At 33.6% G+C, this 16,172-nt stretch overlaps 1 protein-coding gene across 2 annotated transcripts in view; it reads right to left on the minus strand.

Moving 5' to 3' along the window:
- The window catches only part of LOC149803374 (meiotic recombination protein DMC1 homolog), a 78,892-nt gene that overhangs the window by 22,415 nt on the left and 40,305 nt on the right, over positions 1-16,172 (minus strand). For both annotated transcript variants that reach the window (XM_089953090.1, XM_089953091.1), the window contains exons 8-11: positions 13,081-13,172; positions 9,040-9,113; positions 2,322-2,436; positions 1,693-1,753 (exon numbers count right to left, since the gene is read on the minus strand). In XM_089953090.1, coding sequence (XP_089809216.1) covers positions 1,693-1,753; positions 2,322-2,436; positions 9,040-9,113; positions 13,081-13,172 — 342 coding nt within the window. The remainder of the gene's footprint in view (positions 1-1,692; positions 1,754-2,321; positions 2,437-9,039; positions 9,114-13,080; positions 13,173-16,172) is intronic.

Consider the following 16,172-nt stretch of genomic DNA (forward strand, 5'->3'; position numbering starts at 1 on the left):
AATTTCATTATGAAAATGGAGTATGGTGTCTATACTATTCACAGGGCTAAGATGAAGACAAACAGTGTGAAGAAGATGAAGGAAAGATTGAGAGAGCTGTTGAAAAAAGTAAAGGAGAAGGAGGATGGAGAAGACACAATAAGGACAAGAGCCTGGAATGAAAAAAAGAAAAAAGAGGAGGATGAGGGGAAACAGGAGAAGGAGAAAGAGAAGAAATAAAAGAAGAAAGCAGGAGAAAAAAATGAGAAGTTGGTGGAGAAAGAGAAGAGAATAGAAGACAAACAAGAAGAAGAAACCCAAAGGCTCTTTTCAGGGCCATTCACATGCCTCGAAAATATATTTATTCTCTTTGCCATATATGTGTGTTTGTGTGTCTTTGTCTATATCTCTCCCTAGAGTAGCGCATATTCAGGACAGCTTCTTGCTACATTGTTACCAATCTCTAGTACCGTGATGTCACCTCACCAGTTTCATTCCTATTATCCCTATACAACAAACCCACTTTCCCTTGATGTTATAAAGGCCCAATATTCCCCATGTTAAATTTCACTTGATGCTAAATGTGCCATGGGGGGTCTGAAAAATCATGATGCTAAACATGCCCACAACTTTTCTGACTGGGATTTCCATTGACTCTAAACATCCCCCTATTAATACTAATGATTAATAACAGTTGGAAGTTGGTCCTTTGCACTTTAAAATTTTCTTAATCATTTCTTTTGTTGTCTTATTAAAACATTTTATCAGACAAAATATCTATATTTTCCTTTAATTACTAACGGGCAGGGAAATAAGATCAACCTTTCCCTAACCATTTAGGAGACTTCTAGTCCTACTTAAATTGTTAAAAATTAAATCAGAATAATTTAAAGAAAACTTATGGGCATTTATAACAATATTAAAACAATCTTTTTACTGAACCAAACAATCAGGAAAACACTGATTCCAATTAGTAATGTAAGGGTCTGATTATGATCCCCACTCTTATCTGACTTCACATCTCCATAATTTATGTAGCTGAATATTAACAAGGCTGTACTTACTGATCATACTACCTGCATCTGACAGCAAAATGTAATAAAATTTGATTAATCAAATCAATTCAGATAAGCCTATAATACGGGTCACATGGGTCATGTATGTGCATTTACTCATTTTAAATTAAATATAAATTGTTCTTTCAAAATTTAACACCAATTTTCTTAACCAAAGTCTATTTAATCCTGATTATTAAAAGGTCTGCACATAACACATCAACAAAGTTCCAGATGAAAATTATTGATATCTATGATCTTTTACAATGGCGGCCTTGTACTGAACTTTGGTCATGAAAAGAGCACATCGAGTGGAATCATCACAATATAGGGTAGTATGAATTTGTTTATCAATATGCATAGCTTTCATTGTGACATCACAGCGTGCGACATTCAATCCAGATTGTACTGGGTCACACCTTTAACTTCATTTTGTCCACAAATGTCTACGTACCATAACACTGATTTTGCCATATCCACTTTTCAGGGCATCTAAATAATGACCTTCCAAAGGAATGTGAATGTATAAGAATCCAAATGAAGTGAATACTTGCCACTTAAAGGAATGTAGAATCAAATTCTAAAAAATTACACCCATTAATGAAATACCTGAATGCCTACATGACCTGTGTGACTTGTACTATAGCATGGTACTTACGACATTGTTGCCCCTGGATCTGCTGTTATTTGGTTGGTTACAAACACAGCTACATTATATTCTGTGAATAAAATATATACAACTGTCAAACTTATATATGATACATGAATCCTAATAACACAGTTTAGAAAAATAAATGGAGAAGTCATTAATTCTTGAAAAGTACTGACACTGTGAAGTAGAGAATATTGAACTATGATAAAACTACTATAGGAAAATAATTTATCCTGCCAAAACCTCATTTTCTTGAAAAGCTAGCATAAAGAAGGCATTTTACGCTAACTGAAAAAACCCAATCACAATGTTATGTACTGAACATATTCTATACCTATCAATGTGAACAAAAACAAAGGACATATTGTTGGTGTACAAATCATTTGGAAGTAGAACTGAATTTTGGGCAAGTAAATCTTGTAGCATAAGGTATAACTAATTAAATCAATGCAAACTGTCCACCCAAATCGCCTCTAATTACGGCTTTCTATTAAATGCTTCTATATACATGAAAACAGGCAAAATGACAAATAACCATCATACAGAATGCTATAAGAGTGTTTAATTTTATTTAAACTTGTATCAGAATTTTTTAAAATAAATTTAGTTTTGTTTGTATTTAAACATTTATAAACCTTCAGCAATTTTCTGCAGTTTTGACAACATCTGTGCCAGTTTCTGCTGTCTGTCAGCTAGTTCACCTCTTCCACTGAAGTCAACACGGAATAAAGCCATGATAGAATCAACTATCTGCAATTTACAACAAAAATAAATTCAGAAAATTCATGACTTTAGATATATAATGAATTATAAGTTTGCAACTTAGAAGACCTCAGCTGAAATACCTGAAAGAATCTGCAAGATGTACAATCATGTACCATCACATCTGGGTCTATTGTACTGTGAATAAATTAAATTTTGTGGGCATTCATTTTCATGATTTGGCTAAAGATCGTTCCTTTGGCCCTTTATTTTGTACACTGGGTACAAAACCCTATTGTTTCCATGGGACAATCACTGCTGTGTTTTCAAATGTGTAGGTTGTTGCAATCACAAAATACATGAGAATTGGTACATGATAAAAATATAAAAAAAATTATATTCACAATATTCATTCTAGATATTTTCAGGTCTAACAACAATAATATACAAATCTGCAGAATTGTATAAGGCGTTTGGTCTCAAAAGAGTGGGATGAATATAGGAACTTTATAGGGAGATAATAAAAAATGTAGTACATCACATACAAAATTGCTGAGTTCTAACTGGCTGACTAATGAGATCTCTTTTAGAACACTTATAATGCATTTTCCCTTGACAACTGAATGCTATCCTTGACTACTGAAATAAAATCTGTTCCAGCTGATACTAATGCCATCAGTCAAATTATTATATGACAGCATATGGCAACATGTGATGTTCTAAATCTATTCTTACTTTCTCCATTGAGAATTGTTTTGCAGTGTCATCTGCTGGAGTATAGTGCCCTACCTTTGACTCTATTGAGTTAGTGCCATACCAAATGTAGAAACATTTGTGTCCGTCTTAATGTATCAAGCAAACTCAATTTAGAGTGTCAAACATTTTGTACTAAATGGTAAAGACAGGCGTAATGCTACCAAAGAGGATCTAACATTACTCCTGTATAGGAGTTACATGGAAAGCATCACATGTTAGAAATGCAAATGGATCAAATTTTTAAACCTCTGTGTCTCTTCAAAATAATGTATAAACTGAAACATAAAATGAAAAGAACCATACAGGTCTGATTAAATACATGTAATAAAAGCATATTCTGGTCCTTTTTTGTCAGGTAATCATACAGGTTTTGTAAAACAAAATTCCTAACTGTTGCCAGCAGTTAAGATAAACCATATTTAAAGGGGCAGGAAGAAATTGTTATATTTATCAGGCAAGATTAATGTATCAGTTATTATTTTCATGTTTTTTTCCATTACGCAGTCGGGGGCCCCGAGTGGTCGAGTGGTCTAAAGCGCTCTCCGTTACGGATCACTGCCATCTCACCTCTGTCTGCGTGGGTTTGAGTCTCGGATTCGGCTAATGTGGGTATGTGAGAAAGCTTGCCAGTAGCTTCTCGTGGGTCGGTGGTTCTTTCTGGGGTTTTCCTGGGTTCTTCCTCCACCATTAATACTGGCCGCCATGTATAGCCTATCGCGTGCTGAAAAATGGCGTTAAACCCTACAACAACAACAACCATTACGCATTCATGAGAAGGATGCAATATTTTCACACTGAACCTGAAATATTTTAGAAACACGAGACCCTCAAAGGTACTAACACTCTTCTGGCCAATAAAAATTTCCAGGAATCCAAGATAAGACCATTCTTTTCTTTGTAACTGTTGAAGTCGTAAATATCTGTAATATTCTTGAATAATAATGAGACTTTCAACTGTTTCAATATCAGCACCATTTTCATTTAGGACCAACTATACATGATCTTGGAAAGTTTTCTAGTGAAAACCTCATGTTGATATGATCATCCATTTTGGAGTAGCAATAACAAGATTTTCAAGATTACCTTATTTACCATCTATATTGGGACACGATAAAATGGAAAAAAAAATTAATGTCTCAGAACTTGTGGTGAAACATTTTTTCACCCAGGTCATATGTCCTAAGACTTAAGAAACAAAACAAATTCATATTGCATTTGTGCTACCCCCCCACTGCATGTTGCAATAAAATAGATAAACAAAATGCCTATTTGAAAAAGAAAAGAACTAACCTTGTACTGTTATCATTTATTCCTTTTTTCGACATGAGCATTTAAGAATAAAATATATCCACAAAATCCTTATATGTAGCGTAGGCTTACATACTGTAGTGTGTATCACATATGTCCAATAACACACACCATGTTGTTCATTGACACGAACATTGAGAAACAAATTGTGTTTGGTTGTGCTCAAAGGTTTGAATATGTTATCCAACTGAAAACTGGATCCAATAAAATCACCAACAAGCGGGAACTGATATCTTGAAGACAACTGTCATTCACACATGACACGGTGTTAGGTGCAAAATAATCAAGACTGAATTATATCCAGGTCTACTGTATGACAGTATCTCGCAAATAAAAATTATTTGAAAACACACTGACTTGAGTGTAAGTGACAATCTTCTCGCCAGCATGGGTTACAAAAGTATCAGTACTATTTATCTGCAGACATCAATGCTCCTTTGTATTATTACTACATATGCCAAGCGCAAAGAAGCCCGGGTGGTGAATAAACACAACTGGCACTGAGCAGTAAACTCCTTCTTTGAACTTACTGACATGACATCAAAGACAAATGTTATTTTATTACAAAGCAAGCCCTCAGAAGCTGACTTTGGATATCAATACAAAGGTTATTTTATTGCAAAGCAACTGTGGATTCTTTTAAGTGTGCCGATTGTTTTTTTTTCAATATACAAAGATGGTCAAGATATTAAAGCAAACTTTGGTTCCTTTTCACCGGTAATCACGGGAATTTTGAAAATAAATTCAAACAACTGAACAACAATTTTAAAGTGACACGTTATAGTGCTTCCTGCATGGACGTTGATGACCCAGCGTTGCCCAGAATATATGGAGAAAATAAAATCACGTGATGAATTTATAAAGGCCATGATTTCGCCAACAATATGATATAATCATTAACAGATGAAATTCTAGTGAGCTTTGACTGCATTCCTGGATGGACTGACAATAAGATGAGGGTCAAAAGTAGGAGAATTAGCATGACTGGTGCAGATTTGAAAAAATCAGACTTTAGTTCTTACAGTTTTCACTTCAGGTGATGTGTGTTGCCTCTAACAGTTTTTCACAGTATGAGAAAGCTAAAAACAATATTCATGCACTGAAAGAATGGACCATACATGTGCAGGAGAAGGGTTGTGTTGATGAGATGCTGCTGCTTGTGGATTCAAGAGTTTTATCTCAAGTACACAGTTTTATATTTTTTAACATGTAATTTTCGAATGATTTAAAATGTGTCCCACAACTTACAACTCAAAAAAAAAAGATGTGTCCCAGAACAAATAGTGCACACAAAAAATTACTTTTAAAATTAATTTATGGTGTCTGAACATATAGAGTAAATACAGTACTGTCATGGTGGTCATAGAGGATCCAAGATCAGCACCATTTTCATTTAAAACTAACTTGATATTTTATGGGAGATTCAACTGAAAACACATTCATAATTAATGTATTCATAAGGAGTAGTGATAACAAGAATTTCAATATGGCTACCACAGTGGCCATATTGGAAGTCTGATCAGCATTATTTTCATTTAGGACTAACTAGATACCAATGTGAAGTATTCTGGTAAAAACCCAATGTTAATATGCTTTCCTTTTAGGAGGACTGTGAAGCAACTATAAGATTCTTAAGGTGGCTGCAATGGCCATACCAGATATAAGATTTTCATCTAGAACCAACCTGACATCATAAGATATTTTTTGTTAGTGTGAAAAACCCATATTGATATGACCTGACCAACTATGCAGGAAAAACAGTCATAACAAGATTTTAACAATGTCTGCTGTTTCAGATATACTAGATATCAGACTGGCTCATTTTCAGTTAAGACCAGATACCATATGTTTTCAGACACCAAAATCTACTGTTACTACCACACATATGTGTATGAGGAACCAAGACCATAGTCTATTACATTCTCTGGCTTGATGTGTGGCCATAGTCTATTACATTCTCTGGCTTGATGTGTGGAAATAGTTTTTTCATTTATTTCAGGAACTAATAATTTATTAAACATTGAGACAGAATACACATTTGATAAGCTTAATGGTATGAGACTAGATCTGAACCTATAGCAATGACCGGTTGCACACAAGACTCCCTCAACATAAACTTCAGATTTATAATTACTATCGACTTAACATTTGTTCACTTAACATATCTGGCTGCAATTTTCATTGAGAAAATCACCTACCAAAATGAAAAACGATTACAAATATAAACAATTCAATAATAGCTTGTATAATTCCAGTGCAAAAACATAATTCCAATGCAATCATTTGTTCTATATGCTGTTATTGGTCCATCCTGGAAGTTCAATCAATCAGTGTGTGCACTGTGGGTATCTTTAAAGCACTGTAATTAGCATTAACATAAAAAAATTATTGCAGTGGATATGACTTGCCAATGGCATGCCTGGAACAAAGTTTACTTGAGTTGACTGGCACTCTACTTGATAACTAATAACATTATACACAATTACTTTATTTCAATGCCACAGATTTCTTTTAGAACAGAAGCTTGTTATTGTCATTTAGTGTAAAACTGATCTCTTGTCACTATGATATCCAGTGGCTTTGAAAAGTGATGCTTTATTTCAATACAGATTTCCGGCCCCAACTGGCTAATGGTGTTGGGCCCCCATGTGCCAATCCCTTACCTGCAAACAGAATAATCTACCCTGGCTGAGGTACAAGCCCTCCTTTACGTCTACTAAACTTTACTTTGCTTATCTTTATATTGCTCTTACTCACAAACTAACTCTTTACAGGGTTCATACAGAATTCTGAATGATAAATTCAAAGACTTTTCCCAAACTTTCAAGGCCTTGAAAATGTTACCTCATTGTTCCCAAATTATCGAAGACCTTCAAAGACCGTATGAACCCTACTTTAGAACATGTTGCCTTTGTCTTATTATCACCCAACTCCACATCTGAAACCACACCAAAATTCATCTCACCAAAGCCATTTATGCAGTGTGTAATCAATTTTTAACATAAAATTACCTAATAAGTATAGATAGTAGGGCCATGCTGGCACAAGTTGGGAAAAAAATAAATAAGTCTGATAAAAAATATAGGGAAAGTAGGAAACACTTGGCTCCTGGAAAGATTGTCAATTTCACTAGATTCTTGATACTCTTTTAGAAAGTTAATTACACAAGAGTTAAGAATATACAAGGCATCAGAAACATTTTATTGGCAGTCAGTTGACATTGACCTAGTGTGCAGTTTGGATACATTTAACGTACATTAAACTACTGTGGACAAAGCTCTTCCTAAGGCCCCGCTGGTAAAACCTTTGCTAATGACACCTCCTAAAAGAACAGTCTGTTGTCCCCAAGAATGACCAGCTAAAACTTACGTCTTTTGAAAGTATCAATAAATGAAGAAAATTTAAAAAGGGGAAAAAGCAAGATAGACAAAGTATATATCCTATATCAACTCTGAGCAGACAGACTTGAGGTTCTGTTAACCACTCATGATATGACCGAGGAAAAAGCACTGTATAGTCTTTGTGTTCTTTATCAGCGGGTGACATTAATCATTGAGAAATATTTGCTTCAACATACAGAGAATGACAAGTCACGCTCTTTTTGTCTATCAGTCCCACAAAACATGTATTTAATACTGAACTTAAAAATTCATGATTTATAAAAATATTTCTTCCAGATACCAAGTACACATGTAAAAATATGTTGTCAGTTTTTCAATGCAAGTGTTCAATCTTCAATAGAGAACATTGTCAATGTTCACAGTTTTCAAATATGAAACTTTGGATATGATTTTATGATAGAAAAAGAAAGAAAATGTTTTTCAGTAAATCTTAAGGTTTAAAAAATAACACTACCTTTCTCTTGAACCAATATCCATGCAATGGATTCAGGTGAAATAGTCACCCTCAGTAAATGTCAACTTTTGTGTCATTTTTCCCCCGTAAGGAGGAGGGTGAAAGTTAGAAAAAGTCATTTTATCCGCTATAGACAACTTTCATCCTAGATGATAACCATAATTGACAGAAATTACACTCTATCATTGAATTCCCACCAAAAGTTAATGCATGGTTCTTTAAAATCAGAAGCAAATTATGACTGAGCAGGGTGTCTTCAAATCTATTAGTAACAGAATTAAGCATTTTATCTAATCTTTTAAGTAGAAACAAATAAAAGGGCTTCTACTATGGAAATTATGCAATTTTCAATTGTTAACTTTTCTTATTATGTGTTTGAAAATCAGAGTTATAAAATTATTGACCAGGACCATCTCAAAAATTTGGGTGCAAAGTAAAAAATCATTCAAAAACAAAATTTAGGGTGTCTGATCAATAAGGACATGATGAAAAGTTTTTTCATGTTGGACTTCTCAGACCTGTGGAAGAATGTGTGTGTAAAATTTTATTACAATCCTCAAAGTATATTACCAAATTATTACAAAAATCTCTATATTGTAGAAATACCCAAAGCTTTGGTCAGCCTGTAAAATGGATATTAGTGCCACACATTAAGCTGAGACTCCATCAATTAACTAACAATATATGCCACTGCAGACCAAGGTGAAGAGAATTATAAAATACAAAACTTACCAGAAGTTTGAAAACACCAGCTTCTTCATAAAATTTGGCTGCTACATAGTCAAGAAGTTCATACTGATGCTCACCTGTGAAAGAGGCAGGTGAACAAATACAGCACTCTCTCACTATTTGGCCAATAATTATAAAACATTTGCATTAAATGGTAGTAACATTCAGTGAATAATGTGTTTCATTATAAGGTTATCCCACTATGTAAATGGTGGTTATTGCTCTATGGTTCCCACTGAGATAATTACAATGAGAACTGTAACCTGCAAATTATGCCTTTTATGCCATCAACTTTCTTTTGGACTAGTTTGTCTGAAATAAAGAATTCTTATCTTAATATGCTTTCCTTTCCTTCCATGTTTGTTTGCTTCGCTTGATTGCTGCTAGTATTACCCCACCCCCCATTTTTTTTTTATTTTGGGCTACACAGACAGTGCTAGATGTGTCGGGCCCTTTGTGTGGTTGGCGGTCAGAGCCCAAAATTTCAAGCACTTGAGCTTCATTATGTATGTAAAGTATGGCCAAAGAATGTATAAAGTGTGCATAGAGAAGCTATGCCATTATAGTAATAACTCTGATATACATTTGTTTACCTTTTGACTTGAATTATGTTTTATTTCTATATATAATCTATAGTGAAGTCACTAAGTGTGGCCTGCAGCAAGATTCATGGAATATGTTATTATTTCTTCCCTGATGCTGAACTCTAACAAATGCTCACCTTGCAGTGTCGTTCGTGATTAAATTATCTGTTCTCAGTCTTGCTGTCCCTCTGTCTACAAACAAATACCTAACCATAAAACTACTTATGTCTGCATAAGTACATTTATGGGGGTATAATGAGGTGTCTACTTTTTACCTTACTCTGGTGTGACAATGAGCTGAGCCCGGAAGGGCCAATTTAATTGCCCCGTAGCGGTAACATGGGTTTCATTGGCTAATCATTTTTCAGGGCTTGCAACTGCGTACAGTTACCTGAGTTGTAATTAGCATCACTTTCAAATGAACTGCTGAGGAGCAGAGATGCATTCCTGGTTTCAGTAAAATATTTTGTGTGAAATTTAAGTCCCACCTCTGCTTTTTTTTTTTCTGTTTCTAAAATTTTTAAAACTAATAATTACATGTATTTTCTACATTTGTGTGCATATGAATATGAATACTACACACACACACACACACACACACACATATATATATATATAGAGAGAGAGAGAGAGAGAGAGATGGGGTGATATTGTAATGCGTCAAATTTCATGAACAATAATTAATTTTGTTACTGCCAATTAATGTTATCTCCTGGCTCAATAGTCAATCATTCTTCCTCATTGTGTATTTCAGTACTGATATTTCATGGGGATATTTATATTGTGTGGCGGTCGGAGCCCAAAATTTCAAGCACTTGAGCTTCATTATGTATGTAAAGAAAGGCTAAAGAATGTACCATGTTATTGTATTTTTGCACAAAATTAATGCAACTGAATTTTATGTTATAGCCTTAGCTAGAGTTTTTAAATAAATATCCATGTGTAAACATTTTTTGTTAAATTGAAGTTCAAAGTCTAGATAGCGTAAACATTTTTTATTGTCATAAAGTATAACAGTTGCAAATGGAACTGAAACAAGTTCATAAGAGCTTACACGTTTCTCTCCACTATATTGTTATGTATATTTAAAATACATTGTGTGTTTGACCTTTGTCTGTGATTGAGGGTACAGATTTTGCCTAACTGAATATTATCATGTTATTGTCTACATGATTTTGTCATGATTTTAAGTGGTAATCAAGTTGTTTATTAAAATTTAAGTTCTAGGCCTGACCTTGTTTACAAATTAGTGAATGTTTCCAATAGAAATTATCAGATTTCCAGAACATTCTGTTGCATCATGGAATAGGTGACAGTCTATATATAAATAGAGGTTTTGTAAACAAAGTCTTCATTCCTGTTTTAATATCAGTTTATGAGACTCTATGATCAGAGTTTTTAGATATGTTTAATTATAAATTGAGAGGAATCATTTATCTAAATTATTCACTGGAATTACAAAGTGTCCAATGCAATGCTAGACTACAACACTATTTTGGGATTATTGAGAACTCATTCAAAGTCATTCTGGATTATATCACTGTGATACATCAGGATATTCAAAACTACTGGAATCCATCAGGAACAATCTATGCTTTTGGACTTGTGACAGAACATTTTATTTGGGATTCAATTCCCAAATACTGTCTTTTAAATTATCACTTTGTAACTTAGAGAAATAAAGTATTTGTTGATTTTACTATACCTGATGGCTGTGCTTTTTTCTGTTACATAGCTTAATACCTCGAGTCCTAATAATATAACAATATAATAAAATGGCATGGAAAGTAAAGCATAACAAAATAACTTTAATTGGAAATAAAATATAAAAGAGGGGGCAGGTGAAGTTTGGAATGATAACTAGATCATTTATTGATTTATAGACTTCTATAAAATCTATAAATATTTAAGTTATACAACTGACAATATATATATATATATATATATATATATATATATATATATATATATATATATATATATATATATATATATATATATATCTAAAAATATTCAACCAACACAATAAGTAATATTATGTAAAATATATTTTATCATCTATATGTATTTTGAACTGAAGTTTTTTGTTCATAAGTGAAACTAGAAAACAATCTTGATATTCAGAAATCCAATTTTAGATGTCAAAGGTTGAAAAAAATTAAAAATTGTGTATCTGATGAATAGTAATCACTTTTTAACTTATATCTGCCCTAACCACATGACAAGATTTGTTGTTGTTGTTGGGTTTAACGCCATTTTTCAGCACACGATAGGCTATGCATGGCGGCCAGTATTAATGGTGGAGGAAGAACCCAGGAAAACCCTGGGAAGAACCACCGACCCACGAGAAGTTACTGGCAAGCTTTCTCACATACCCACATTGGCCGAATCCTACATTCAAACCCATGCAGACAGAGGTGAGATGGCAGTGATCCGTAACGGAGAGCGCTTTAGACCACTCGGCCACTCGGGGCCCCCACATGACAAGATGAGTCAATGTTTAAATTAAGTGACAATGGCTTGCACACAAATAATGGTCTCCATGTTATCAGCTGAGTTAATCCATTGTTGGAGTAGTTACATTTATGAGATTGAAAAAAAGATTACTGATAAGAAAGTCAAAGATCAGCTACAAGAGCCCAAAATTGATTTTGAAAAATCACTGAAAGAGTGTGAAGTTTGCAATACAAATCTAATATTTCTCTCATGACAGGACCAAGGTTTAGCTTGATAAATTTATCCAAACTAAGGTATAATACCAATCTCATATTTCGCCCATAACATGACCAAGGATTTCGTTGAATATATTTATCCAAAATAAGGTAAGTGTGGGCTTATTGTCTGAATGAGGTATCGTTTGCAGTGATGTGGCAAAAGTTGTCAAAAAATGGGGGTTGGGTGGAATAATAATTAAGCACAGGCTTATAATCAGATAATTACAGTAATTAAATCTAATGGGTGAAATGTCTACAGGATGGAAAGGAACGCATCTTTTTCACATACAAGATGAATTTTACAGTATAAATTGCTGAAACCTAAATTGAAAACAAAATGTTTTAATTCCCACCTAAGAGAAAAACTACTTGAAAACATAATTTCATTAAAATAAGTTTGAACTGATCATACACCAATGGTTAGTTTAGATGTATGGCAGATCACCTACCCACAGAAATCATATCAAGACCATGCTTTGAATGGTTGAAATATACCGGTGTGACTGTAACTGAATGAGAAAAGTCCTCTGAGGTTCATCCATACAATAGGAGTATCATAGAATTAAAGAACTTTCAAATACATGAAGTACAAATTTTTGTCATTTACTCCAGCAACTTCAAAAATAAGAGGTGTATTTTGAATTAAGAATGTGAAGCGACTACATGGTTAAAAATGTCCAAGATAAAAAATATATCTATATAAACTGAAAAATGACTTTTGTTAATAAAACTTTGATGGAACTTACTTGTGTATGCTCTTGCATATAGCACATTGTCCAACACTGCATTCTGATCAAGGTTAAATCTGTCAGCAATATCCTTTAATCTATCAGGTCGACTTGTTTAAGTTAAGGAGAATCATTTCATCATTGCATGTTTCTAAAAGTAACACAACAAACCTACCTTGACACACCATTTCTTCTGCCAGAAAAGTTTGGTTGCTCCAAACAGGTGATCTTTCAACAGGTGATAATAAAATTGATCCATGAACAACAAAGTTGGTCTTACACTACAGGTACTGGTCTCCTCCAACAGTATCTTACAAGTTTGGTTTTGCTGGATGATTTCACAATGTCTGAATACAAAATAATTAAAATGATAACCACTACTGTGGGTAGTTTCTAGTGTATATTAGTCCAGAAATTTCATTTTTAGTTTCATTTCTTTTTCCATTTTATTTATTGGCACAAATCATTGGTTTGATACTCTTGCGATGATAGGGAGATAAAAATTAAAGAAAAAGACATATACAATACAGAAATCCTAGACACAAAAGGCCTTGATATAAAGAAATCAAGGTATCGACAACATGCCTCCTAAAATCTTCAAATTATGCTCACCAGTTTTATGCCCAGATATTGGCATAATCTTTAATATTTGAACTGCAAGACCAAGGGAAATTTCAAATTGTCTTAAAAAAGCACAGATAACCCCAATCTTCAAAAAAATCTGGTCCTATATGCATGGATAACCTGGCAACTACAGACCAATCAGCACATATTAACCTTGCACTTTCAAAAATGGATTATATCTAATTGGCTCCAACTGCATTTTGATAGCATTTTTCATAACTTCTTTATGCTTGTAGAAATGACTGTGGATGTAAAAACCACACTAATGAAATTCAGGTGGAAGACTGGAGGAGCACACTGGATGATAGCACCAATGTGCTTGCAGTACTAATGGACCTGTCAAAGGCCTCTGACAGTCTTCATTTTTGGAAAGATGAAAGCCAATAACAGTGATCAGAACTAAATCAAATTAGGTGAAAACTACTTGTATAACTGAAAACAATGCATTAAACTGGGATCCTCAAATAGTAACTGGGATAAAGAACACAAAGGAGTACCAAATGTTTCTTTATTGTGGCCTTTCATATTTAATATCTTTATAAATTACATTTTCTACTTTAGTAAACAAACACTGCTAAATTATGATGATGAAAACACCATATCATACATCCATAATTTAATAAATTTAATTTAATATCTGTTCTATAAAATGAGATCATGATCCTGACTGGTCTGCAGCCAATGGTATGCAAGCAAACTGCACAAAATTCCAAGCCATTGTTCTTGGCAGAAATATGCAATATTTGTCCAATGTCTCCAATATAGATGATGAAATACCCTGTACAGAATAAGTGAAAAACCCTGAAGTAGATACTGACTCTCAATGAAATTTTAGCAACTACTCATCAAAGATTTGTCAAACAGCAGCAAGACAATTAAACATCTTGCAATTATTGTCTCAACCACTATTTTCCCAGTTTAACTATGCTATTGATCTACAGATGCTTTACTTCAAACTGCAACAACTGCCCCCTTCCCCATTATTTGGCATTTCTAAAGGAAATAAAATTGTGACAAAATGGAAAAAGTAAAGTATATGCACCTGGCCCTACAACTGGTGATTTTAATGGCACATAATGATACAAATCTTAGTATTTTAAGATTTTTAAGATATAATGGAGCTAAAGTAAATAATAATAATAATAATAATAATAATAATAATAATAATAATTATGCTTTATTTATAGAGGGTGACTCATTATTTAGTCAAGGACTATCCTCCCTTGAGGTCCTCTTAAGGAGAGTACAACAATGCACATTATATGAAGACAGACATAATTACTGTTTAGTTTAACATGTTTAGTATAAGATATGATACCTCAGACATATTGGTGATTCACTTAATCCACTTTCAAGCTACTGTATTATGAACATATAGTACAGTGTGGAAAATCTGAAAATTTAAAAATGTTTTATTATAACATTCTGCAGAGTAAAAATTGTGGAGGTACTCAACTGCACTCGGTTAGAAAAAAACTTAGAAAATGAAATGACAAATTAAAGCTTTCATCTCACTTTTTTTGCATTTCTGGAAAATTCAGAAACATTTATTGCAAAATATACCCCAAATTTGATCTTCTCAACAAAAAGCTTAAAGTTTTGAAACCAGCCTATTTCTGGGCACATGTCCATTAAGTCTGACCTTCTTTTCACTTATACATCACCTATACTCCAAAAAAGTGAATATCAAGAAAAGACTATCAGAGCTTTTACTCATCAATTTTTTTTGGGTGGAACATATGAGTTTAGAACTTTACAAGTCAACAACAGTAATTTTTTTTTAATGAAGAGTCTCTAAGTTACAAGAAGAAAAACAGTACATTATAAGCCCATCCCACATCAAATAGCCCTCTATGTAGGCATAGATAAATCTGAAGAAATATAAACCTACTGAGCACAAACCCAAATTTTTTTTATCAGACTTACCATGAAAATGACATGCAGACCCCAAAATCTAAGTGTAGTCATGGAACTTACTGCAGAATAAAAATTATTGTGGAAAACCTATATTTCTTGAGATATAATGACCTTGACCTTTAGACCCCTAAAGGAATATAAATTGATATTTGACCTTTTGACTCCAAAAATCAATAGGACTTTTCCTTACTCCAAATGCATGTTTTTTAAAATATTCTGTACTGGTAGTTGTTGTTGTTATTTTAGGGTTTAACGCCATTTTTCAGCACACGATAGGCTATATATGGCGGCCAGTATTAATGGTGGAGGAAGAACCCGGGAAAACCCCAGAAAGAACCAACGACCCACAAGAAGCTATTGGCAAGCTTTCTCACATATCCACATTAGCCAAATCTGAGACTCAAACCCATGCACAAAGAGGTGAGATGGCAATGATCCGTAACGAAGTGCGCTTTAGACCACTCGGGGCCCCTTTTGTACTGATAGATGGCAGAACTTAAATTTAACAAATAAACTTAACAAAAACAATGTTCCCTTTCTTCAGCATATACCTTGACAACTTGCAAACC

Source organism: Sinohyriopsis cumingii, chromosome 3 (assembly GCF_028554795.1).
Source record: "Sinohyriopsis cumingii isolate HCF-2022 chromosome 3, ASM2855479v2, whole genome shotgun sequence".
NCBI classification, from domain to species: domain Eukaryota; kingdom Metazoa; phylum Mollusca; class Bivalvia; order Unionida; family Unionidae; genus Sinohyriopsis; species Sinohyriopsis cumingii.